The following is a 27,951-nucleotide window of genomic DNA, read 5'->3' as shown; positions in this document are numbered from 1 at the left end:
TGATCGTTCGACTAGCTCATGACAGTGGCTCGCCCGAGTGAGCACCGTGGGATCGACCCAGGTAAGCTAATTGAACGCACCCATAGTCAACCCCCCTATGCTCTATGGTTTCTGGTTAGTCTAGTCGGTGTGGTCAAGTCTAGTCGCCACCCGAACTTGCTCAAAGATGGCGGTCAATGACGTCATTATGCAATCCATCTATACTGAGAGTCCAGGGATCCGTTCAATAAGCCATTGTCGTCGATGTATTGGTGCCGTTGTACTGCATCCGTACGAGATTACATCCGCCGGGTACTGCGTGTTGAATCAGCCCCATGAGGGCAGCAGACAGCAAAACAGTGACTGGTAGAGTGATGATCCAGGCACTGACGATACCAGTGAAGAGTTTAAAGTCCATTGCCTTACGTGCTCTCATGAACCCGACGCAAGCCACCGAGCCGACCAGGCAGTGAGTGGTGCTGACTGGAATGCCGAGGAGTGAGGCGGCGAGGACTGTGACGGCAGCTCCAAGATTGATGGCAAATCCACTGTGTGTATAGAAAGGAAATAATTATTTGTGAGGTGTAGCTCTTTAAACTGAGTGTCGTTGTGGCATGGCAGGAGATTCTGTCTCCCTCACCCCCGGAGATTATGTTCCACATGGCAAAATGAACAATCTTCTAGCCTCTTGTGATACGGTTCTCTTCCAGCCCATGTTAATTCCCCGTATGGAGGACCGAATCTCCGGTGGAAGGAATTCCCCGAGACACTGTCTATACAGAAAAGCACTTAGATTGGTTCCTTTTCTTGTGACGTCAGAGGTTCTAGTGTACATGACCCCTGAATACAAAAGAACTTATAAACTATAGGGATGTTAGGAACAAAATGTTCCTGTCTGGTGACGTCAGATGTTCAGGCTATACGCACATGGCCCGTGAATACAGTGAACTGTAATAGTTGGTGTTGGGGATGCTAGGAACCACATAGACTGGTACCCGTTATAATGTTGTCTTCTAAAACGCTGGTAAGTGCTTATGGCGCATGCTCCAACAATAAAGATACTTTGTGGAGTTCTTACAGTTGCGCACAAGCAAGGAAAACGTGACAATAGTAGAAAATAGATGTTTGTTCAATTGTACTGTATCAAATTAACCAATTTCGGTCATCCATACACATTGAAAAGCAAAAAATAGTGAGAACATTGTGAACTTGTAACTTACGTAGATGGCGTAATCGGAGTCAACTCAGTGCCCACAGTCTGTATCACCCTCCTTCCCAGGACGAACAGACCGATTGCAATACCCACGCTGCCATAAATGAGGATCCAGATTGGGGTCGAGTCTTGTGTTATTCTCCCATTCTCGTAGATGAGGTATAGCCCCACCAACGGCCCGATGGCGTTACTGCGGGATGGATGGGAGCGAGATTTGAAGTTGCGCTAACAATGTATTTAATATTTGAACACTACAGTCTATAAATTAGCCTGTGTATTGCTCAAGCGGTTAAGAGCAGCATCGGACTCAAGCTATTGTGTTTCTGCTCAGCAGCGTGTGGATTCAAGTCCCAGTCTTGGCACATGGTCCAAGCAAGACACTTAATCCTGATGCTTCATCCTTCGGATGAGACGTAAAGCCGCGAGTCCCGTGTGTTGTGTAACGCACGTAAAACACACTTATCGAAAAAAGGGTTTCGAAAGGGGTTCGCCCCGGTGTTCCATGTTGGATGTGCAGCATATTGCGCCACAGCATTGCGGAACAGCACTTTGTTAACCAATAACCTGGTGCTATGGCAAAAGGACTTCTTCAAGTTCATTAACGTAGAGGCACTGGAAGGAGACGGTGTGGCAGGAGATTATGCGCCCCCCCCTCCCTAACGGCAAACTGTGTACAAACTTCTTTTGATAGCGCCCTCTTTTGAATCATACTCCTTCAGGCTTGTGAATTTCCCGTGTGAGTGACAGAACCCTCCAGGGATAGATTTATGCATTAAATAAGAAATGTGCTTCACACAGTAACATTGAGGGCGCACTTGCGTTCACTAACAATAACTTATCACATGTCTCACCTGACATCGTTTCCACCGTGCGAGAAGGCAGCGAAGCAAGCCGAGATACCCTGCAGTGGAGCGCAGATCTTAGTCACTGTGGGTGTGTCCTTCACGGACTTCCAGTCGTCAGAGTCTTTGCCCGTCTCGATAATCTCCTTGGTGTCGTCAACGTCCACCTCAACGCTTTCTGTGAGGATGTCGAAAGTAAAACTCAGTTCATAATAATTACGTAATCCTAATATTTTTTAACGTATACGGTTTAGGGTTATGGTCTGAGAGAAGAGCTTCATCATCACTCGGCAACAACTTGGGTCCGTGGCCGCCTCATCCTCATAATTGTAATGGGGGGGGGGGGCGCACTCCTGGAGTCGTTGCAATCACATGTTCTCTTTCAATCGCTGCTCTTCTCAGCTCTACTTCACTTATACCACTCCACTGTCACATTGTCTATACGGTACAGCTAAGGGCGACCTCCGCCTCGAATTGCACCTGTAGGCAGACCATCTATACCTACCACTTTGCCTTCCGCTCTAACAGTCCCTCGTGGAATAGAGCTTACAACAGCTCAAACCCCATCTACCGCACTTCCCACTGTTTTGGACGCAATCCCCAATGGAATCGAGCGTACAATTTTCGAGTGTGCCTACCCTTTGCTTCTGCCGTGACACCACCATTCGAGAACGTGCCGGGGCTGTCGGCTTCACTGTCCCCCGTGTTTTGTTGATTTTCTCGGGCACGGTCAGTGCTCGCACCCGCACCGTTATCTTCGTCGGGGTTCCTTGGAGTATACGATTCTGAAACATGATTATTCACCTGAGTGTATTTCAAGACCTTGTATATGACAGTATAAACCAAATTCATAGAATGTAAATCTTTTAAAACAAACCCGTGTATTTCTGTTTCTAAATAATTTCCCTGATTTATTTCTTGAAATATCAGTGCAAAAATCAACAAGAGTATTGTTTGGGCGTTTAATGATCATCATACAGAGACAAAATGGTCTCTAAGGGTAAACCAAAAATCTAAAATTAAACAAGAAATACCACCATTGATGCAATACTGCCCTGCCTTTGCTTAAAGGGTCTATGTACTTTTTGTAGGACACAAAACACAATGCCCACAGATTTACACTAAACTTACACAGTTTGAAGATCATGCTAGTAGAAAGCTTCCCTGGAAATATTAGTTGCTGAGGTGCTGTAGTTTTGGGGTAATGAGTAAAACCATGTCATGAAAATAATTTTCGTCTCACTGATCATAAATAAATATGACGAAAATTATTTTAGCATGTCAAAACGTATTTTCATGACATTTTTCTACTCATTTCTCAAAAACTACAGCTCCTCAGCATCAAATATTTTAAGGTACGCTTTCTACTATCTGTATCTTCAAACGGTGTAAGTTTAATGTAAAACTGTGGACATTGTGTTTTGTGTGACAAAAAGTACCCAACTCCCGTACAAGTTGTTTAAACCCTCAAATGGTTTTTCACCAAGTTGTGTGAAAATTTGTAAATAAAGAGACTTACCATTCTTAATTTCTACAATTCCTTCATCAAGGCCCATGTTGTCATATCCAACTCTACCTTCAGTTGTTTTGATTAAATCCTCGGCAGCTGGTCAAATAAATCAATGGAAACGACTATCGATCAATATAGACCAAAATTGAAAGATTTGGCAATACACTTGTAGGTTTAAGTTTGGGTTATAAACACAGATAGCACATTTTTAACAGAGCAAATCAAATGCGATTTACACTGCGCCTTGGCCGTGGGCCAACAACAATCCCTGTCGTTGTTCACTGTGTTGGAAGACAAACCATGACTATCTTTCTGACATATTCATTGAATGCTTCGAAGAAGATAGGGTTTCGAAACAGATTGGTATCAATACCATTCGGTAATCCTCTTGACATAAGTTTTCTTTTAAAAGACACTGGACACCAGGCATGCTGGACACTATTGGTAATTGTCAAAGAACAGTCTTCTCTCTTGGTGTATATCAACATATGCATAAAATAACTAACTTGTGAAAATTTGAGCTCAATCGGTCGTCGAAGTTGCGAGATATTAATGAAATAAAAACAACCTTGTCATACGATGTTGTGTGCTTTCAGATGCTTGATTTCGAGACCCAAAATTCTAAATCTGAGGTCCCGAAATCCAATTCGTGGAAAATAACATCTTCCTCGAAAACTACGTTAACTTCAGAGGGAGCCGTTTCTCACAATGTTTTACACTAGCAATAGCTCTCCATTACTCATTACCAAGTAAGGTTTTGTGCTAATAATTATTTTGAGTAATTACAAACAGCTCTCCATTACTCATTACCAAGTAAGGTTTTATGCTAATAATTATTTTGAGTAATTACAAACAGCTCTCCATTTCTCATTACCAAGTAAGGTTTTATGCTAATAATTATTTTGAGTAATTACAAACAGCTCTCCATTACTCATTACCAAGTAAGGTTTTATGCTAACAATTATTTTGAGTAATTACAAACAGCTCTCCATTACTCATTACCAAGTAAGGTTTTATGCTAATAATTATTTTGAGTAATTACAAACAGCTCTCCATTTCTCATTACCAAGTAAGGTTTTATGCTAATAATTATTTTGAGTAATTACAAACAGCTCTCCATTACTCATTACCAAGTAAGGTTTTATGCTAATAATTATTTTGAGTAATTACAAACAGCTCTCCATTTCTCATTACCAAGTAAGGTTTTATGCTAATAATTATTTTGAGTAATTACAAACAGCTCTCCATTACTCATTACCAAGTAAGGTTTTATGCTAACAATTATTTTGAGTAACTGCCTTTAAAAGATGCTTGACTTACCCAGAGCTCTCTTTCTCGTGTACGGGATTAAGAATATAACAACACCGACACTGACCCAAAACCCTGTAGTAAAAGCGATAATGACTGGCAGCCATGGACCCAGAACGGTACTTTCAGCAACTGTGAATCGGAGAAGAAACAATTCCTAAAGTTGATTATTAAACTCACATAAATAGAGTCGTCGCTAATCTCAAAGGTTATATCTTCTTCGTCAAAGATACACTGGACACTGGATATGCTTTGTGGCAGAATATTACCATTTTGTCTTTTTTTTTTGGCAAACATTGTCATAGTTTGATTAAGAAGCTCTTACAACGCTGTATCCCATTTCTGGGTAAAATGCTGACCTGGGAAGTGGTGTAAATAACGATTTTTAACCGATATCTGGGGAATTTTGACACATATTCCGGGTCACACTGAACTTAACATGGACCAGGTCTAACTCTGTCGGCCTTCCACTTTCGTTTTATCGTATTATACTACCGTGTATACAGAGGAAGAGTCCTGTATAGGGCAGGGCCAGGCCCAAGGACGCGGACGTTTTTAAAGTAAAATTGATCTTTGAATGTGTTCTACATCAGTCATGTACTTAAACATTAATTTATTATGACTTTCTTATTAGTCTATATGATTTGAGGTATTGCATGGTGAAGTATCAATGTATATTTGGTTTGCGGTAACACCATGTGTGTATCTACTTGCCAAGTAGAGTTGTTCTTAGGGAACTGTCTTGCTTTATTCTACTGCCGTGGAGTAGATACTCGGAGGTTCGGGAGACTTCTCAGTTCTGAAAAGAACTGTCATGTTTTTTAACTATTACCAGGGCGGATGGTATAGAAATTAGACTGGACTACTACTTTAGCTTATAGGATCGTAATTAACTGTACTGCCGCGGAGTCAATTCTGAATTGGTCTCAACGTTTCGACTAGCTTGCTCTAGTCATACATTCTTATTAGTCATTATACACTTCTTACTGATCCACACATAAGAAAGATAAGACCATTTACTCACCTTGGGGAACTCCAAGGAAAATGGAGAAGACGTTTATAAAAACCACAAAGAAATACCAGAACGGTATCCCCATTAAGCCCCATTTGAGCTCGTCTTTCTGTGAACATAAAACAAACAAAAAACCAAGTATAATCGTCTCTGCGAAACAAGCCGCCAAGTTACTTTGATTTGATATTCTTTGTGTGTGCAAACTGAGAAAACAAGATAATGACACAATAACATAGGAAGACCACCAACGAAGGGCTAGATACCTACATTGCAAATAAAATGTATCACTTAAATGACTAACTATAACAAAGTCAAAAAACAAAAATGTTATGTTGGCGTAGGGGCCCCCCAAAATAGGGTAGGTAGGTAGGTGGGGTTTTTTCCCCTTCCCAGCAACGAAAATTACATGTTTTTCTATTTTTTTTAAGCCGGTAGTATACAGTATACACAATAACACAATAAAACAAGGCTACACATAACAATAGTATATTTTTAAACTCTTGATGACGTTTATTTTTATTTTTAATCCTTAACAGATTTTTATCAATAAACTTCTTCCCTTGAAGAAATAAAAAATATCTAGAATCTCCTGCCACAACGGCCTATTTATTTTAGAAATCATCGACCAAACTATACTTACTCTGTCCAGCATGGTATATTTTAAGATGAAGTAGATAGTACATGAGATAATACCAGACAGTACCGGCGATGCGACCCAAGAAATAACTGAAAGTTAAACAAAAAGAGTTATTTTCCAAGATAAATTTTTCAGAAACACTTGATAAGAATCTGTGCTTATCAACACCCCCAATAAATCTCAATGAACACCCATAGTTCCACGATACATACACTTTGTGGACATTCTTTTGTCTGTACTTAACATAAACCCATGTTCTTCAACCCTGTTTAAACACTGTGTGGACGTAAGTCCACACAGTTTTTTTCAAGTTCCTACATTGAAGTGCGGAAGTGTCGTGGCCCAGCGGCTAAGAACACCGAATTCAAACTCTGGTGTTTCTGATCAGTAGAGTGTGGGTTCAAATCCCCAGCCGTGACGCTTGTGTCTTTAAGCAAGACACTTGCTTCGTCCTTCGGATGGCGGACGTAAAGCCGTTGGCCCATGTGTTGTGTAACGCATGTAAAAGAACCCAGTGCACTTATCGAAAAGAGAAGGGGTTCGCCCCAGTGTTCCTGGCTGTGGCTGCTGAATGCGCCGTAGCATCTTGTAAACCATTACATGGTTTGCTTAGGATTAGGTCTCATAATTTCAAAAAGTTCATCCCACTCACCTTGCAGTGAAAAATACTAGGCGCTCTGGTATCCATTGGAAAAGGCGCATTGTACATACGGTTATTATTAATATTATTATGGACCAAGTTGTCAAGTCCAAACATCGATGTATTATGTAATGCTTTACCGCCCACATCTAATCGTGGAACCCCCCTTTGATCAACTCTTTATCTTTGAAAAATGAACCAAAATGTTTATTTTATTTTAGATAGTAAACCATTTTGATATAAATCTAACACTAATGTGCTCGAGATTAAAAAATAACTTTAACCATTCTTATTAACTGACCTATTTTGGCGATAACAAACCAGTCGACGCCCTCACCGCTGAACAATACGAGATGGAAACCCAATGAAGCACCCACGATGCTGTGTGATGCAGACACTGGGATACCAATAATCGTGGCAATCATCAACCAGATACACGCAGCTAATAATGGAAACAACACAAAAATACAATAAATGAAATGAATGAAAAAATGTTATACTAAAACTAAAAGGATACTAAAATATATAGTCTAAAGGGCCAGGAAAGAATAAGTTCACGTTACTCCTTTGCTGAAGCAATTACTTTTGGTTTCTAATCAGGCAACGTATAATTATTCAAATTTCTGACTGCATATGCTCAAGTGTCTTCAAAACAAAGCTCCAACTTATCTGGCTCTGTCATCGTTCCACATCACTCTGGTAGACCGGGACCCAATTTCATGGCTCTGCTTACCGCCGAATTCCGTGCTTACGATCACGAGTCCCCGCTTACGCGCAAGCGCCGAATTTCTGCGCTAGCCTTGTAAGCGTATAATGCCTGGTAACGTTGAGTACGCAAGCGTAGTTCGCCGCTAACCCGTGAAATACGCTTGCTGTAAGTACGGAATTCCCTGTTTCCGTAAGCGCCGGTTCTTTGCTTACGGTAAGCAGAGCCATGAAATTGGGCCCAGGACTCCGCTCAACCCCATGCACCAAGAACATACAGCACAGTTTAGTGACCATGCATTCCAGGCACATGTAGTCTACCTCGTCTCTGGAATGAGCTTCCACAGTGCATCTGCTGCATGCTCCCCTTCATTGGATGCTTTTAAGAAGGCTCCGATAACTCACTTATTTGAACAATAGCCTGCATGTTTGACTTGTTTCGTTAAATTCGCTTAAAGGCAGTGGACACTATTGGTAATCGTCAAAGACCAGTCTTCTCACGCGGTGTATCTCAACATTATACAAAAAAAAAACTGTGAACATTTGAGCTCAGTCGGTCGTCGAAGTTGCGGGATAATAATGGAAGAAAAAACACCCTTGTTACAAGAAGTTGTGTGCTCTCTGATGCTTGATTTCGAGACCTCAAGTTCTAAATCTGAGGTCTCAAAATCAAATTCGTGGAAAATTACTTCTTTCTCGAAAACTATGCTTCTTTCATACATGGTATAGGCCTACAGACAAGCTTATTTTTCTGAGGGATTGCTAGGAACATGTTGCCCGCAAATTGCCTGTAGTGACAAGGTCCCCCTAGCCCAAACACTTACAGGTTAATGCAGATAACTGGCCAACCATCAGCAGTTCCTCATGCCCATTGTAGAGCTCTGGGTCGAACAATCCGCTTCGTACGGTATCCGCCACTCTGGCACCTAGGGCGATTGCACCGATCATTTCAAAGACAGAGGCTAAGATAAGGGCCTGTTGAAAATCGAAAGAGAATTGTTGAGAATCGTTGAGAGTTCGATAGAGAATTGATAGATAATAACTCTCAATCAATATAAAGTTGTTATGAATAGATAGAATTGTTGATGATCGATGGAGAATTGTGAAGAGTAGAAATGGTCATAAAATAACTGGTTTGACCCATTTCTTATGGAAGTTTGTAATGACTTTAGTGTGAAAGCGTGGCATTAATTTTGATGAACATTTTAGATAGCTGCACCATTGCGAATTACATGCAGTGAGTGGTGGACATCTCAGGGAAAGTTTTGTAAACAATATCATAACTTTACTGATAGTATTATATCATAACTTATATGTTATTATTTTCAAATGAAGAAAATGTGGATTCTCGATTGCATGCTAGCTGACCAGTAGTCTTCTGTTGTATTAGTCACCGGTATATAGCGCTACATCTGAAGAAAAAAAAATACGCTGACCCAGAAGAACTGGATCAAAACAGATAATTTTGATCTAGATGGTTGAGTGATCTTTTCTCCCCGCATAATCTTTGATGCGGACAGCAATTCGTGTTACGATATCGACAACTACGTTTAAAGGCAGTGGACACTATTGGTAATTACTCAAAATAATTATTGGCATATAACCTTACTTGGTGACGAGTAATTGGGAGAGGTTGATGGTATAAAACATTGTGAGAAACGGCTCCCTCTGAAGTGCCATAGTTTTAATTTTCCACGAACTTGATTTCGAGACCTCAGATTTAGAACTTGAGGTCTCGAAATCAACCATCTAAACGCACACAACTTCATGTGACAAGGGTGTTTTTTTTTTCATTATTATCTCGCAAGTTCGATGACCGATTGAGCTCAAATTTTCACAGGTTTGTTACTTGCTTATGTTGAGATAAACCAACTGTGAAGGCTAGTCTTTGACAATTACCAATAGTGTCCACTGCCTTTAACAAAACGAACGTCGCAAATCAAGACTAGCTGACCAGTGGTCACATACCTGCGTAAGGGTGAAGACCTTGGCACCAACAGCAGTCCCGAATGAATTGGCGGCATCGTTAGCTCCGAGTCCAAACGCCAGTACGAAGGAGATAATGAAAGCAACGGCAACTATCCACGTTATGCTGTCATCGAAGGGGGCTAGGGTGCTCGTTACGAACGGGAGATCCATGGCGATGGACGGCAGGCGGAAGTGGCTCTGAAGACGAAGAATATGTACAATGGAGGCTTTACAATACACTAATTTTGGCCAGGAATATATATTACACACGGGCCAATGATGTGGCCATGGCCTGTGTTGCCCCTGGTATTGGCCTTGGTGCCCCTTCAAAAGTTTCCCATGGACACAAAGATCTTCAAATGTAAGAGCCCTTTGTGCAAAATGAAAATGGCCTTGCCCTATCAAAGGTGAAATTCCAGGCCTACTAATTATGCACCGGTATCATAATGTTATAGTGTATTAATCTCTACCGGGTTATGTTCCTAGTAGATACCAATGCCTCATCCTTAGCCTATGGACTGTGAATTGGGGTATCCATTTGAGTCTAGGTGGCAACGTAACCCCATGTGGTGGTTGATTTGGGTCGACAGCCAAAACCAGTTTAGTGTGGCCCAAGTGGCCGTCTGATGTTAGTTGCAATTGTATCCGCCATGCAATACTGTCCGCTCCGGACACTTTTACATATGCAATCGTGTCCGGGGCTATGCAAATATCGTCCGGCGGACATGTACATGACTGTACATGTATGTTTATGCAGCATGAATATTCACGTATTTAATGATTGCACCGAATACCCAACGGCCGAAAATTTCCCATGTCATTCATGACACATTTAGCTTGAAAAAAAACCCCCCAAAAAACAGCGAACGTGTTCCGTCGACCAAGGGTGTTTAATTTACTGCAAGGGCGGTTTTGCACGGGGGCGGACACAACTGCATATGCAAAACTGTCCGGCGAACATTATTGCATATGCAATAATGTCCTCCGGATAGTATTGCACAGAGGACATAATTGCATGCGACACCGGCATTGTGATTTTGGCCGAAAAAAACCCACCCAAGAATACATTTCTTTCGAATGTTCAGTTAGTTAGGCGTGATAAAACCAATGCCCTTACTGTCCCAGAAGCCCATAGGCCTATACAAGTTCATCAAACAATAATCTGAACTGAGTTTTACATAGACAATAGTTTGTTTATATTATTTATTTTGCGAGTAGGCCATACTTAAAAGGAACCTGACAGAATTGGTTTTTGCTATCAAAACAGTTGCTGGCAGTTTTAGCACTTTATGTAATCCACCATATACATAAACTGACAAACCAAACCTGTAGAAGTTTGGCCATCTGGGTCACAGATCGGCCATCTGGGTCACAAGAGAAACATAGATCAAATATGAAATTTCAGACAAAAATGCTTAAAGGGATGCTTTTTACTATCATCATCATTAGATCGTGTAAGTTTTATGTAAAACCGTGATCTTCACGATTTGTGTTTCTCACTTGTCACTAAACTTTCGACCCGCGATATTTTGCTATGTGTACTCTACGTACAAGGGTTGAACAAACGAACATTGCTTGCTTGCTTAAAGTCGAGTGGTGTCCTCGAATCACGATGGTTCCCCAAGCCTCCCTTTCCCCCCATTGCCGACTTGAAATCTGTTGATTCAAGTCCCGTGTCCATTTTGAGAATGTCAGGGTAAGTTATTGTCGGTCTACCAGGTTTCCTCCTCCCAGGGGTCCACAGAACAATATTGGACACTGGTTAATCTTTGCTCCTGTAGCAGTGGCCAGCAAAACGCAAAACGAACATTGCTCCACAGTTTTAAAAGTCCATGTACAACCACATCAAATAACAGGACTGCGGATGCAACACGGCATTTTAAAATCGGTTATCAACATAATTACCTGGACATTTATCTTGCGTAAATATAATTTAAAAGTAATGTAATGTAAAAACATGTATATAGATTATTGACTCAAAGGTTCTCGCCCGACGGTTGATGTTTGTCGAACTTTAACTAAATTTATTTGAACTAAAGGGACAAGCAGGTATGCACAGTTACTATCACGATATTTGAAGAAGAAAAAAAAACCCATCAAAAACGCCTATTGCTTGGTCTGACATGGAAACCGGTGTGGCGATTTCAACTTTCCGCCGTGTTGAGTTTTCCGAATGACCAAATACGGCGGGTAACATTACGTCATGCGACGCCTGCGCACAGTAAGCGAAAGTAGTCAATTGTTAGTGCCGTACTGAGTCCCGTAAAACTGAACACGGCGGAAGACTGAAACCGCCACACCTGTAAAAAATGGGATTAAAGTTCAGACGCTGCGTCAGTCAATTTTTTTTTTATGTGCAATCTAACGTTCTTTAAAACAGGGCCTGGACAATTGTAACAGGGTGAAAGGAGCTCGAGGCCAAAGGCCGCTGTATGTGGCTGACCTTTGAGTGTCCTCAGTTGTTATCCAGTAACAAAAAAATCAACCCACTTATTTTACTTCATACAGGTTAGAAATAATATTTGCAGGGCATCGTGTTGGTTACCGAGTAAGTGCTCTCGACGTTTGTTGAATATTGAGCACGCGTTTGCAATCTGTGTTTATAAGAGGGTTCGTAAACTTCCATGCAACCTTTATTTACAGCAAACAAATTTGCTTATAAGACCAGTCTTCTCACTTAATGTATCTCAAAATATGCATAAAATAACAAACCTGTGAAAATTTGAGCTCGATTAGTCGTCGGAGTTGCGAGATAAAAGTGAAAAAAAAAAACCCACACACCTTTGTCACACAAAGTTGTGTGCTTTCAGATGCTTGATATCGAGACCTCAAATTCTAAACTTGAGGTCTCGAAATCAAATTTTCGGAAAGTTACTTCTTTCTCGAAAACTACGTCACCTCAGAGTGAGCCGTTTCTCACAATGTATACTATCAACCTCTCCCCATTACTCATAATCAAGTAAGGTTTAATGCTGATAATTATTTTGAGTAATTACCAATAGTGTCTACTACCTTTAAGGGGCTTGGGTGGTTTTCAAACAGTCAACTCAAACTTGTTTTCAAAGTAACACTGTCCAAACTATTATGTTAAGGTTACACACGTTTTATTCCTTATTGATATTTTCAGAATAAACTGCAGGACTCTCTTCTGTTGGTGAACTAACTAATCACTTAACAGGCAGTGGACAATATTGGTAATTGTCAAAGACTAGCCTTCACAGTTGGTGTATCTCAACATATGCATAAAATAACAAACCTGGGAAAATTTGAGCTCAATTGGTCATCGAACTTGCGAGATAATAATGAAAAAAAAAAAACCTTGTCACACGAAGTTGTGTGCGTTTAGATGGTTGATTTCGAGACTTTAAGTTCTAAATCTGAGGTCTCGAAATCAAGTTCGTGGAAAATTACTTCTTTCTCGAAAACTAAGGCACTTCAGAGGGCGCTGTTTCTCACAATGTTTTATACCATCAACCTCTCCCCATTACTCGTCACCAAGAAAGGTTTTATGCTAATAATTATTTTGAGTAATTACCAAAAGTGTCCACTGCCTTTAAACTCATAATGGTGGTCACACGTAGCGTTGCTTATAATGGTACTTCTATTACCCTTGCATGTGTACAAACCCAAAACCAAACCGTCGTCAGCAGAGCATATTATTATGTCAAAGATAGTGTGCCCAAAGCCACAGCAATTACAAACCAAGACATAAACATGTCGTTATTGTTAACTTAATAAAAAGCACATTACTGATCTTTGTCTAAAACACAGCGGAGTGCAGATTGTGCGCTGTTGTGGATTGTAATTCCAGAGGGCTAGAGTCCACCAGGTTACAGTTAAACAGGGCAGGACAGAGCAGGACAGGGCCCAATTTCATGGCTCTGCTTAGCGCCGAATTCTGCGCTTACGATCACGATTCCCCGCTTACGTGCAAGCGCCGAATTTCTGCGCTAGCCTTGTAAGCCTAGAATGCCTAGTATTAACGTTGAGTACGCACGCGCAGAAGCCAAAATTCGCCGCTCACCCGTAAAATACGCTTGCCGCTAAGCACAGAATTCCCTGCTTCCGTAAGCGCTGATTCTGTGCTTACGGTAAGCAGAGCCATGAAATTGGGCCCAGTTCTTTTCAGACGTGAGAAGTCTCCCGAAAAATCTACTCCGCGGTACTAGAATAATGCAAGACAGTTCTCTTTAAAGAACAAAATCTACCTGGCAAGTACACTGCAAAAACTTGGGTGTTAAATTGATTATTCCTGGTATCTATATGTGACAACACCGACATGGTGTTATTTAGCCCCATTACTGTATCGTTGGTGAAATTAACACCGTAACAGTGTTGTCATGTAATATAGACATCAAGAGAATCAAGTTAACACCCCCAGTTTTTGCAGTGTAGATACACACAATGGTGTTACCACAAACAACAATTGTCTTTCAACATATCAATCATATAAACGCAGCAAGATAATTTACACACGATGTACTGCAACACCCCCCCCCCCGCCAACAAAACATTGATACCTCACCATGTACGCCTCAACACCGAATAAATACATCAACTGATCAATCCACAGTCTTTCCAAATGACTTCCGACAGCATACAAAATATAAAACCTTCCCGAAAACACGGACGCATGAAACTGTTTAATACTCACCTACTATGACCAAATTGCTATAGGCCTTTGCTCTTTTAAAACGAGTTAGTTTCCAGTGGTATTACATTGTACATACACAAATCGGCAGGTAGTTGTATGTAGGCTCTATACTTATATGTATTTATTCCCCTCTCACTACAGCATCGTTGCACTACGAACGGGAAAAAAATTGATAAATCACGCACTTTGCCCTAGGGTCACAGCCTTCCCGGTCAAATTCTCGTTCGTAGAATGTTTATGCATAAAAGGAAATCGGTTAATATTTAACGCAATATCTGTAATTTGCTCCCTAATATTAGGATAAGTTTTGTGATGATAAAGTAATTTTTTATGTCATTTTTTGTTTGTTTGTATAATTTGTGTAATTTTGCATATACAAAGTCCATTATTATAGGCAGATCGGGAGGGTGGTTCTACGTTTTAAGAGTAGCCGTAATGCAAAATACGAAGCTCTGAGAGTGCTATTTCCGTCTTGGTCGAGCCTTTCATGAAGTTGTCTGTCGATAACGCGATCTTTACACAAGCAGTGGTTTAAATGACTAGTTTTTTTTTATATTGGTGGACATTCACATGTGGGTACTGCCAATGTTAATGTTTTATTTTTATATTGGACATTGGATATTTCCATCGCATTGTACAGTGAATGTCTACCTTGTACATCGATATTGGACACTGTACATTCCCATAGGTTTGTACAGTTAATTTCTATCTTGAACATCGATACTGGACACTGTACATTCCCATACGTTTGTACAGTGAAATTCTATCTTGAACATCGATATTGGACACTGTATATTCCCATAGGTTTGTACAGTGAATGTCTACCCTGTACATCATTATTGGATATTGGACATTCCCAAAGGTTTCTGCAGTGGGTGTTTTTTTCTTAGACATGGGCCCTAAAGGATACAGTCACTTGTTTTAAAAACCCAATGATTTCAGTGGATAAACGTACAGTGACTTAAAGCCATTATACACTTCCGGAACAGAAAAAAAAGAAAAGTTCACAGATTTACAAATAACTTACATGGTTTACAGAAGGTAATGGTGAAAGACTTCTCTTGAAATATTTTTCCATGAAATGCTTTACTTTTTGAGAAAACATTAAAACAATTATCATTTCTCGATATCGAGAATTACGGATTTATTTTAAACACATGTCATGACACGGCGAAACGTGTGGAAACAAGGGTGGGTTTTCCCGTTATTTTCTCCCGACTCCGATGACCGATTGAGCCTAAATTTTCACCGGTCTGTTATTTTATATATAAGTTGTGATACACGAAGTGTGGGCCTTTGGACAATATTGTTTACCGGAATGGTCCAATGGCTTAATTTAACTTTAAATTTCTTCGTTAAAATTGATCTTCTCTGAAGTGACTTATAGTTTGCCAGTGACCACATGATGTGCACCAGAAATTAAACTCAATTTCGACCAACTGCTGCCGCATGTACAGAATGTCTATGTTAAAAATGTATGGTGTGTACAGTACGAGGTCAAAGGTGAAGTACGAGGTCAAAGGTGAATCTGGCAGGATCATGCCAGGTGCTTCGAGGCTGGTATCTGGCATTATTCACGGGCATCGACGAGTGACGTCAGATGTTCAGGCTACTAGCAGTGTGTATGTCTGATGATGCCAATTCTTTATCATTCCACACTGATATTTTTTTTAAGAAGATACACATTGTTTGAGGTTGCCACGTCTAAAATATTCTGGTGTGACGGGAGATTCTGTTCCTTTGTAGGTTTCGCCTCCCCCACTAGGCAAATTGTGAACAAACTTTGTTTGACTGGGCCCGTTTTGAATCCTCCTCCTCGAGTCCATGTTAATTCGCCAAAATGCCGGAAAGGTTTCACCGTGAAAAAATTCCACAGGACACCGGATCCTGACACAGTGAGAGAAATGTGGTCAGAGTGACTCTTTTTTTTAATACATTTTTAAAGTTTAAAGGAACACGTTGCCTTGGATCGGACGAGTTCGTCTGTAGAAAGCGTTTGTAACCGTTTGTTATAAAAATTAATGCATATGATTAGAAAAATGTTTTAAAAGTAGAATATATAGTGATCCACACAAATATACCTCGAAATTGCGTGGTTTTCGTTTTACTCTGCGAAATAACACGGTCGGTCATTTATGGGAGTCAAACATTGGACTCCCGTGGCCGACCTTGTTAGTTGATGAGCTTAAAGAAAAACCGTGCAATTTCGAGGCATGTTTGTGTGGATCATTGTATTCTACTTTTACAACATCTTTCTAACGATATGCATTTTATAACAAACGGTTTCAAACGCTTTTCATAGACCAACTCGACCGATCCAAGGGAATGTTATCCTTTAAAGACAGTGGACACTATTGGTAATTGTCAAAGACCAGTCTTCTCACTTGGTGTATCTCAACAGATACATAAAATAACAAACCTGTGAAAATTTGAGCCCAATTGGTCGTCGAAGTTCCGAGGTATTAATGAAAGAAAACACACCCTTGTCACACGAAGTTGTGTGCTTTCAGATGCTTCTAAATTCTAAATCCGAGGTCTCGAAATCAAATTCGTGGAAAGTTACTTCTTTCTCGAAAACTACATCACTTCAGAGGGAGCCGTTTCTCGCAGTGTTTAATACTATCAACAGCTCCCCATTTAATACTCGTTACCTAAGGTTTCATGCTAATAATTATTTTGAGTAATTACCAATAGTTTCCGCTGCCTTTAAAGTTATCTGCTCAACAATATTATTCACAATGACGTTCCACAGTAATTCGAGTCGAGTAAAATAATGTGAAAAACTGAGACGCTCTTGGCAGCATTATGTGAACCGCCCCTAGATTTGACCCACTCGAACAAAAGAAACGTTGCGTTACACACAGAAAAGGGAGTTAATACAAAATAGACTCAAAAACTTGTTGATGTTATTTTTCATTACGAATGTCACAGTTTTATTTTTAGACAAATCATGTCGAATAGATTACGAGAAAACCTGATGTTGTATTCGGCAAGTTTAGACCTGTCAAGGAAGAAAGACATAAAACTCTATGAAAAACTACATTTTTTGTTTTAAATAAAATAAGCAATCCATGAGGCTTCTGATTAATTGAACTTTTTAAATGTGTATAAAATATTCTTTTCTGAACTAGCCTTTACAACTGAAAAAGGACTCTTCAGACCGAGAACATTAAATTTATATCAATATTCATAAAACATTTTACTCTTAAAAAAAATTCCCACCACGCACACAAACATGGTGGTGTCTATCTGAAATCTGCAGCAATTTATACAGTAAAACCGAACCTCCCCACCTCAAATGAAAAAGAACACCACCAAACCAATAGCAAACAAACAAACAACAACAATGCAACAAAGTTGCAAATATATATCAACAGTGACATAAATCTTTAGGTTAAAATGGAAGATGCAATCGACAGACATCAATCCAAAGTTTTAAAAACGATATGTACAATAATGGAATATGCACTGTAAAAACTGTGTTTAGAGTTAAAACACTATGTTGTACCCACTTTTTAAACATGTTTAAAGCTTAAACATGTTTATCATTACACTTCTGCTTACAAGGTTTAGCTTTCAGACACACACAAGACTCTAACCATGTTGAAGGTTATACGTGTGAAAAGTTAGTACAAAACTTATGCTTACGATTGTGTTGAAAATCTAAGCACTGTTTTTAGAGTGTGATTTGAACGTGGTATTCGTTACCACTGCATCGATGACGTCACGTCTGCGGTCCTGTTCAGCGGCACCAGTGTGCACGTCCCTGGTATGGTGTGCTGGAGTAGGCCCATTAGTGCAGCACTGAGGAGTACGGTTATCGGGACGGTGAAGATCCAAGCACTGAAGATGCCGCTGAAGAGGCGCCAGTCTACTGCCTGTCTGGAGCGTACGAAGCCTACTGCGCAGACGGAGCCGACCAGGCAGTGGGTTGTGCTGATTGGGATGCCGAGGTTGGAGGCGATTAGGACCGTTATGGCAGCACCGATATTGATTGCGAGACCCCTGTATAAAGAAATTGGGAAAAGTGTCAAACTTGATACTGACTGTTTATTTTGACACACGAGGGCGCTTTCATGAAGGAATGTCTTACATAGACCTTATCGCAAATACCAATGCGCAAGCGCAGACTGTTGAATGAGGTGCATTGTGGGATAGATATGGATCAATTTTGATACCAGCAAGACCACAATGCACCTAATTCCAAGCTTTACGCGCGCGCCCCAGTATTTGCGAAAAGGTCTATGACTTTTACAGTTTTATGACGTAGGCTTTCCATTGTGTTCTGATTGTTCCGAGGAGTAGTCAGCTGCACTTTCAGTTGTCTGCATAAAGTGCGCATAATTTTATGTACGTCATGTAGTGCTATGTAATACATGTATCTGTGAACGTACGTGTGAATTGACTGCGAATCTTTGTGAAATAAATGCGAGTTACAGATCAGGACATTTGCTCACGGCTGGTATCTATGGTGTAATTTCACGAGCCTCAAAGTCTAACGTAAGATGTTCAGGCTTCTGCAGTATTCTTCGAAAAGACACCATAGAAAAAAAATAACCACACACAATGGTTGATACTTACGTTGAGGGCGTCATTGGTGTGAGGTCCGAGCCAACGGTCTCTATGACCCTCCGTCCTAGTAGGAAGAGGCCGGCTGAGATGCCTGCACCACCGTAGAGTAAGATCCAGATGGGTGTAGATGCCTCGCTGGATATCTCACCCTGGATGTACACTAAGTATAGACTCACTAGGGGACCAATGGCGTTACTGGGTAGAGAAAAAACACAATCAAACAGGAAATAAAGAATCAGTTTTGGTGTAACCGTTCTACCTCCATGGTGTTACCTTTCTACCTCCATGGTGTAACCTTTCTACCTCCATGGTGTTACCTTTCTACCTCCATGGTGTAACCTTTCTACCTCCATGGTGTAACCTTTCTACCTCCATGGTGTAACCTTCACACCTATGTGTGTTGGCACCGTAGTACTTGCCAGAGTTCTGAGAAACAATAACATTATAATACTTGGCTGGGATTCGAACCCACGACCTTTGCAACCCTAAAAGGATTGCCCAGTAGCTAGATGCAGTTCGAAAGACTGATAAAGCTTATCTGAAATGTGCATCCCATGTTGAAGAGGGATAATTTGTTATTATGAGCACACAATATTGTTTAACAACTTTTTGCTTAGCGGCTATGAGCATGATACCAGGCAAAGATTGCACATACAACATGGTTGTTCGGCTGGTAACCATATTTTTTAGCTTTTAAGCACAACAAAATCATGCTTAAAAGCTTTTTTTGTGCTTCAGCGGTTCTATGAAATTGGGCCAGCCTGGCTGGGACCTAGAATCCGGTCGACTTTGACCCGGACATTTTTAAGAAAGTGCTTCCGGCACAGAGCTACAAAACCGGTGAAGGCAATGCAGGAGCTTGTGCTTTTGGGCTAGGAGCATGGATGAACAAAACAAACTCCGGAGCTTAAGTATGCCCGAGCAACTAACCTGACATCATTTCCGCCGTGTGTAAACGCCGCGAAGCAGGCGGACAGTCCCTGAAGCGGTCCGCAAATCACTGTCACTACTACGGAATCTTTAGCCACAAGCCACTTGGCGGACTCCTTCCCGATTCGTTCTCTCTTTGGTCTGTCCAAAAAGTCCCCTTCGTCTTTGACCTCAATTTTGACCTCGTCGACCTCTTGACCTTTGGAGACCACTGCGGTGTTGTTGTTGTTGTTGATGTTGCCGTTTGGGACCGGGATGCTTTCGTGCTCATATGCCGGGTTGGAGCTGCCAGTATCCACCCCATTGGCACCATCTCCTACAATTGACAACAATCGAACAAAGCTTGTTGTTAATACAGCCAGGCACACTTCATGTAAGTCATATTCATCAGCAGTGCAAAAACACTGTTATGACCTTGTGTATTATAGTCCACAGAGTGTTTCAAACCCTGCCTTGCTTTGTGTGGGAAACTACTGTTTCCATGTCCACACTTCGTGTGTAAGGTAAACCAAACTGGACATCGGTACACCGTGTTAAGAATCTTTGCTTGCTTTAATTTAAGGCTGTATTATTCACTTACTCCCATCTACGGCAGCATCGACGTTAGTCTCTTTACAAGTCGCTTCTTCGGCTTCTTTCACTTTCTCAAGTTTCAGGTTAGCTGCAAACATGAACAAAAAGAGCAATTTAGAAAATAACGTGCCTGTCTGTTGGACCAACAACTTTTCAAAAAATGTGATTAACAAACTTATGTCTATCGCTCCAAAGCTGATTTCTCACTTTACATAAACGATGCTTCAAATCTTAATGGAAAAGGTGAAAAAGCACTCTTTCAAGAGTCATATGAAGGACAACTCTTTTTCGAGTGGTCTACCACTCTTTTCGATTGAAGTTTGCGTCTTTCTGAGTGATTTTTCACACTGTCCTAGAGTGAAACCCCTTTAAAAGAGTGAAATAACCACCACTCTTTTTGAAAAGCCATATGAGGGACAGCTCGAAATGTAAAGAGTGGTGTTTTTCACCCTTTTACATTTAGAGAGTACTACCAGAATTACTTACCAACAGCCCTTGATTGAGTGTAGGGGACCAGGAATAGATAGACTGCTATGGCTACGAATATAGCGGCACCTCCAGCAATAACGGGAACCAGCCAAATACCTACATTGATTACTGCAAAACAGAACGAACAACGAAACCATTTTATATTTTTTAAGTAAAAGCTACAGCTGTTCCTAAACAACCTTGTCATATTGGTTCTAATGGTAATCCATGCATTGACAACTAACACCCTAATGTCACCGTGGTTAAATGGTTAGACTGCAGGACTTGCAATCACAAGGTTGTGGGTTCGAACCCTAAGCTAACCGCTGATTTCACAATGACTAGAAACAAATATGACGTTAGGTTACTGAATTGCAATATTTCTTGATTTTTGCAAATCATAAACCGCAGTCATAGTTAGCAGCCTTACTGGTTAAAAATGTACATGGCCCAATTAAAGTCCACTGTTCGGAAAATATTTTACATGAAAATAACAGGTGTGAGTTGCCACATGAAAATGATGTTTTATTCTGTAATTTTTCTTTAATTGAGCTTTTTTCCGTAATGTATTGTATGGGATCTGACTAGATACACCCACTCCCTCCTTAATGGGAGGGTTCCATTTTTTTTATAAATAAGTTTTGACCTTTGGGATGTTTTCCATAGAAAGAGACTGTTCTACACTCACCTCGATCTGAGCCTAAAAATACAGCGAAAAAATTGATGAAGATGATAATGAAGTACCAGAAGGGCAGGGAGATCAGACCCCATTTCAGTTGCTGCTTCTGTAATGATATTGTTAAAGGGGACCAGACTGTTTAATTAGATTTAAACAAAATTCGTGATTTTAATATCATGCTGACAATATTGTGTAAATAATTTTGTTTGAAAGGTTTGTCATTCTTTGCGATGTTCAACAAACCGTAGTATTTATTGGCAAGGTTAATTATTTCACCTTTAAACAAATTATACTTCTAATTCGTTAGGGGTTTTCTCACTTGCGTTGTCTGTTTGTCAAACGAAGCTTTGTAATGCTGATTGTTTTACCTAGGTTGGCTCAGTGGTTTCTGCCTGTGCCTTTTAAGCTCCGTGGACTCCGGTTCGAGCACGGACCGGTCCGGAACCTTGCAAGTGGATTGGGTTGTTCAGTCACTTCCTGACTGTGTTGAATTTCCACCAACGTCTTTAACTGAAATATCTTTAAGTTCTTCTCAACACAAAGTTGGTCAGATGTTTACATTATGTTGCTTTACCGAATATAATTCAGAATCAGATAAAAATTATTATAACCTTCCGGCCCGTTCTCTTTGAATTGGCCTGTCTGGTGGTTACACGCTTGGTGGCGCCCTACATTATGACACAGTACCAGTTTATTCATTGCAATGGAACTTACAGTTTCTAGCAAGGTGTATTTGATAATCCCAAAGATGATGCAGGAGATGATACCAGAAAGGACTGGAGAAATAAACCACGAAATCACTGCAATGAAGAAAAGACAAAAAGGAGAATGATACTATTAGAACAGAGACACCCAACCCTTCCTTTGAATATATTATAATACGCACGTACTTCTGCTTTTTTTAGTGACAAAATGATGTACTGTCAGAACCTGTTTTGTAAGCAAAAACAACTTATATGTTCCCAAAAATACACCCTTTGCCGATGTACACCTTATCGATAAAGTAATGACACAAATACTCCGGTCCAAAATGAATGGACTGGTCCCATGTAAAGTGATGCCCGGCTTCTATTTTAAATTTTTCAGCCCAAAATTTTATTTAAAACTTACCCTTTTAAAATAAAGAGAAATCAATTAATTAAATTAAATCAATATAATTTTTTGTGAAAAAAACCCCCAAAATCAAGTCTAGCCAAACAGACAAAACAAGATTGGCTCGCAAAATACAATATCCCAATATTAAGCTACAAAGCTCTCGATAATAATATTAGCGCGCAATGTTTTAATCAATGATAACTAGACTTGATCACAAGTGGTTAGTCAGTGTCCGTTTGTCTGCCATTGCTGGCTATAATAAAAACACAAATCCTTCCATTCATGCTAAGGTCACAGTACAATTAAGCGGCAGGCTTCACACAAATTACCGACTCGATTTCAAGACTATGATTACTGGCAATACGTAACATGTGATTGTCACGCAGCCCCCACGCCTTGACATAACAAACACTCTTATCAATAGAATAGATGCACTGTTTACTTTACTGCCGATTCCATTATGTTATCTTCAAAAGTCACTTATAATATAGCGGGGTTTCGATCCATTGATCACAGTTTTATTTGTTATAGAAATATAAATAAAAAAATAAATGAGTCCCATTCGTGACACTGTGGTGTCCTTAGGCAAGACACTTCCCCATTGTTTTGCTTCGTCCTTCGGATGTGACGTAAAGCCGTAGGTCCCGATGTTGTGTAATGTACGTAGTAAAGGAAGCTTGTTACCCCGGTGTATCTGGCATTGACTGATGAATGTCCCTCGCTCAGCACCCTTTAATGTGCTACAAGCATTTGGTCTCATAGTTAGTTCAAAAAGTTCAAAAACCTGTCAAGTCTGTCTATTCAAGCGCCTTGAGAAACTATCGGTAGGTACATGCGCTACATAATGACTATTAATCCCGCACCATCGGCCACATTATGGTCCTTTTCGAAACCACGGCTTCGGCAAGTTGGATTCGTCTTCAGATTCCGTCCTCTCGTCTGAAGCCCTGAGCGCATGCGTAAAACACGTGCAGTTGTCAAAACAACAGCGGGGCCAAGCTAGCCTGAGCGGAATCTGGAGCCGAAACCGTGGTTTCGAAAAGGGCCTGGACGACGACCATAGAGAATGCGAGTTGAACCGTTAAGATACCAACCTACTGATTTATGTTTTAACAACATTTAGATGTCCCGTCCAATACCAATGTTGTTTTAGTTTTTAGTTTTGTTTTAGTACCTAATACACTGACATAAAAATATACAAATAGATACACAAAAAAATACGAATAAAACACAAAGCCAGTGAGTGGCAAGGAGGAACAGGTGACCAGCAGTACCTACAACAAGCAGTCCTGCCAAAAAGGACGCCCCCTATCATACCCATCCCTCATTTTAAAAACAACCCACCCCTCCATTTAAAAAAAACGCACGACCTCAGTTGAAAAAAACTCACCCACCCTCACAACCTTTGTGTAGCATTTTATCTAATGAGATGACTAAAAACTGTAAATTTACTATTTCTATCTTTATAATGGACAAATAAATTATTGAAAATTATTGAATTGAACTCACCTATTTTGAGTACAACCGCCCAGTCGATCCCCTCGCCCCCAAAGATGACAAGATGGAAACCTAGCGTCGCTCCCACGATGCTATGCGAAGCAGAAACCGGTATCTTTCCCACCGTAGCAACAAGAAGCCATAGTGCAGCAGCTGATTAGTGGAGAGCCATAAATAATGCAGTTGCGTTAGTAAACAAAAAATAAGTATTTGGCGGTCAAACACATTAGAAGTAAAGACAGGGGGAGTCCCCTTAAATGCACAGTTTACCTTTGGTGCATTGAACCATTCGCTCGTTTTAATCGTATAATAAATGAAGATGACTAATATTCAATTAAATGCTATATTATGTATAATGTGACTACTACACAACAAAAACCTGTGAAATTTCTTTCGCGTTTTTGTGTAATCGCCAAAAATCTGGAGCGAATTATGTTCACACCGGAAGTATAATACCAAATAAGACAAATCTGAGAAATGAATCTAACTGCAAAGCTTCTCAGAATCTTTTATTTTTGGCATTAAGACTGATATATTTGTACGTATTCCACCATACTTCGAAGTGCAACTTTTCGAAATATACCCCTCGTACTAGTATAGGAGCTATATTAGCCACCATGCTCCTACTATTCAAATATGTTTCCATACTGGTCGATTGTCATTCAACATGGGCGTTTAGGAGCAAGTTCGAGTTAGTGTGAACATAAGTCGACCCGTGATTTATCACTGACCATCAACGTACATGTGCGATAATGCACTCAATCGAACGACTCGTGTTGAAGTCTAGTCAACAATCGTATTGTATTTAACACTTCGATAACATGGCCGCCTGTTCGTTATAGTGTCATTGGTTCCCTTCTACGCTTTACACATGTAAGCATGGAACAGGCTGTCGGGACCATGCCAAGATTAAAATTATGGTATGAAGCTGTTTCAAAATGGTCGACCACAATAGTCAACTCTTATTAGTTAACCATGGGCAAGTTGGGGTTTAACAACTAACTAAACTTGACCTGAAACTGTAAAGTATGGCTCTCGAATTTACCATAGTCGACCGTGCTTCATAATATGGTTCGATAGTATGGTCAATCTCCCTATGCTTTATGGTTTCTGATCTGCTTAGTTTAGGCGGTCTAGTCGCCACCCGAACTTGCTTCATGGGAGGAATCGAACTTGCTCCAAGTTGACAACAAAATCCTAAAAAAAGGGTCAGGCTAAGTGTGTACTTACAGACTAATGCACACAGGTTCCCAATCATAAGGACCTGTTCATAACCAGTGTAAATCAATGGATCGAACAAGCCTTTCCGTATGGTGTCGGATACCCGCGATCCTAGAAGTATCGCACCCAACGTTTCGAATATGGCGGCTAGTAAGCATGCCTGTTGAAAGATTAAACATAAAAATAGTAATGATACAAATTTAAAAACATAAAAATAGTAATAATAAAAAAATCAACGTAGTTTCTCGAAAGTTGGTCAATAAAATATTAATAAGAAGTGAAGTTTTACTCAAAGAAAGCTGTGCACTGTGAAACTACTGTCTCGAAACAAATGTCGTGATATAAGTATGTAGTGGTTGGCTTAAAAAAGGATTTTATATTTATTAAAACTATGTGATGAAATGAATGCAGTCTACCAATGAACCTTTGCAGTGCTTGCCCCTAACTTTTGCTGTGACTGGCCAGCAAGACTTGTTAGCGCAATAATTATAAGTTCACTATAAGTCCGTTGACTTAAAGTCGATAATTTGAAATGTTTTCAACATTGAAGTATGGCAGCGGGACCATTATCGAAGTGATTTTTGACTGTTCCTCGTGTGTTTCAATTAGCATTTGGCCAGCGGACCATTGTAAGTAAGGAGAACGCTATACATGTATTGTTACTTTTTTGACAGTTAACTTTTTTTTTTTCCATTCAATCATTAAAATAAAAACAGTGGCGGCACAAAACTAAACTATGTGGCATTACAGGGTAAAAATATTGTTAAAAATACATAGATAAAGGATTAGAAAGGGTCATATGTCATTAGAAGGATAATCTGTACTGTGTTCCAAATTCCTTTGCACCACAGATGCGTACAGTATTTTAATGAAGTTTTGTTTACACTCACTACAATAGGTTTCATAACAAAGAGATCCGTTATTTCGAATTTGCATCTTGGTTTTAGATTTTACTTTGCCAAGGTGAGGATGTGCACGATGTTTCTACATTGTCATGTTGCAGTTTGCATATTTCGTCCATACTGTCAGCATTTACAAACTGACACTCATAGAACATTATAAAGAGTTTCTAATAGACTTGAAAAAGCATCGAAAGGAATCAGCAATCGTGTCTTGAATGCCGTTTTACCGGCTCTCACTGATGTAGTATTAATCAGCATGTGAAGAGATAGGAGACAAAACCAACAGCCAAACAAACATAAATGAACAAAACTATTTAGAATGGAAAGACTTTTGCCAACCTGAAAGATCGTGAACACCTTGGATCCCACGGCAGTCCCAAACGAGTTGGCACAGTCGTTGGCACCGAGACCAATCGCCAAGACGAAAGCTACCACAAAAGCGACGATGACAATCCACAGATATGTGGTGTCATAAGCCGAGAAGTCCGTCATTGTTGGAGGGGTGATGGTGTGCGGAGTTGGTCAGTTGCGGGGGGAGACTGCCTGTTTTACGGGGAAGCCTTGTGGTTTTATGGGTGCTCTCGTCGATGGTTCGTGAGTCAAGACCGATACAGTGATGGTGCGGCGATCTGGCCGGATTGTCCAGGATCAAAGTGCAATTATGTCATGTTTCTGCCCAGTGATAATTGTTTACTTAGTATATTTATACAGCAATAAATTGCCGGGTATCTATTTTAGCCACATGCAGTTCACATGATAACCTCCCCAGCTTCATTTACATTTCACTATATAATACCCATGCGCAGATGTGGCATAAAGTCAATAGGAAAACGCGCTATTTGCACTAATTAAAAACACATTTTCACATTATCTTGAAGTTATCTCTCTTCGGCAATTATGCAGATAACAATAGACTTTATTTACCCCCCCCCCCAAAAAAAAAAAAAATAAATAAAAAATAAAAATGTTTTGAAAATAATCTTAGGGCTTAAGATATTTTTTTCCCAAGATGTCCGCCGTTTTTTGTCATTTCGATAAACCATTGGTTTGTCCACTGTTCAACACTAGTGACTTGCAAGTAATTGATGAATCAGGGTCCTTTTTTGGTTTGTAAATCTCATTTCGAATTGGTAAAAGTAAAACTAAAATCCATGCGGCCCGACGAGATATAACTGACAATTCTAGTTTATAATATAGTTTCAGCATAGCAATTTTACGTTATGCTTTTTGGAGTATTCCTTTTGGAGAAATACTGTACGATAAAAAAAAATTAAAAAAACATAAAATAATATATATATAACAATACAGTAAAGAAAAGACTTCGATGAAGACACGAATTGCGTATTGTCCACAAAAATATTAAGTATCAATTTATTATTTAACGAAATTCTGTAAAAAAAAAGTATCGTTATTTGTTCTTTCTAAATAAAAAATAACATTGCACAAATTAATACGAGACCACTAAACCTACTAAATTTTTGGCTAAGACATAAACAATATTATGTACATATGTATTTACAAATAAATGTTGACAGTCTGTCAAAAA

The 27,951-nt window shown here is 40.0% G+C and overlaps 2 protein-coding genes across 2 annotated transcripts; both read right to left on the bottom strand.

Moving 5' to 3' along the window:
* Positions 1–223: 223 nt before the first annotated feature.
* Positions 224–9,985, bottom strand: LOC117301108 (sodium-dependent phosphate transporter 2-like). Its single transcript, XM_033784995.1, has 11 exons — positions 9,815–9,985; positions 8,671–8,821; positions 7,443–7,583; positions 6,505–6,590; positions 5,877–5,973; positions 4,865–4,984; positions 3,554–3,640; positions 2,673–2,819; positions 2,044–2,212; positions 1,200–1,382; positions 224–527 (listed from the first exon to the last, which is right to left on the bottom strand). Exons 1-11 carry the CDS (start codon positions 9,983–9,985, stop codon positions 224–226), a joined length of 1,656 nt encoding a protein of 551 aa, XP_033640886.1.
* An 8,187-nt stretch (positions 9,986–18,172) lies between these two features.
* On the bottom strand, positions 18,173–26,897 carry LOC117301107 (sodium-dependent phosphate transporter 2-like). The gene is made up of 10 exons (XM_033784994.1): positions 26,745–26,897; positions 25,513–25,663; positions 24,295–24,435; positions 22,405–22,490; positions 21,700–21,796; positions 21,030–21,140; positions 20,551–20,631; positions 19,971–20,286; positions 19,050–19,235; positions 18,173–18,473 (listed from the first exon to the last, which is right to left on the bottom strand). Exons 1-10 carry the CDS (start codon positions 26,895–26,897, stop codon positions 18,173–18,175), a joined length of 1,623 nt encoding a protein of 540 aa, XP_033640885.1.
* Positions 26,898–27,951: the final 1,054 nt, after the last annotated feature.

This window comes from Asterias rubens, chromosome 16 (genome assembly GCF_902459465.1).
Source record: "Asterias rubens chromosome 16, eAstRub1.3, whole genome shotgun sequence".
NCBI classification, from domain to species: Eukaryota; Metazoa; Echinodermata; class Asteroidea; order Forcipulatida; family Asteriidae; genus Asterias; species Asterias rubens.
This window is presented reverse-complemented; position numbering and strand designations above follow the sequence as displayed.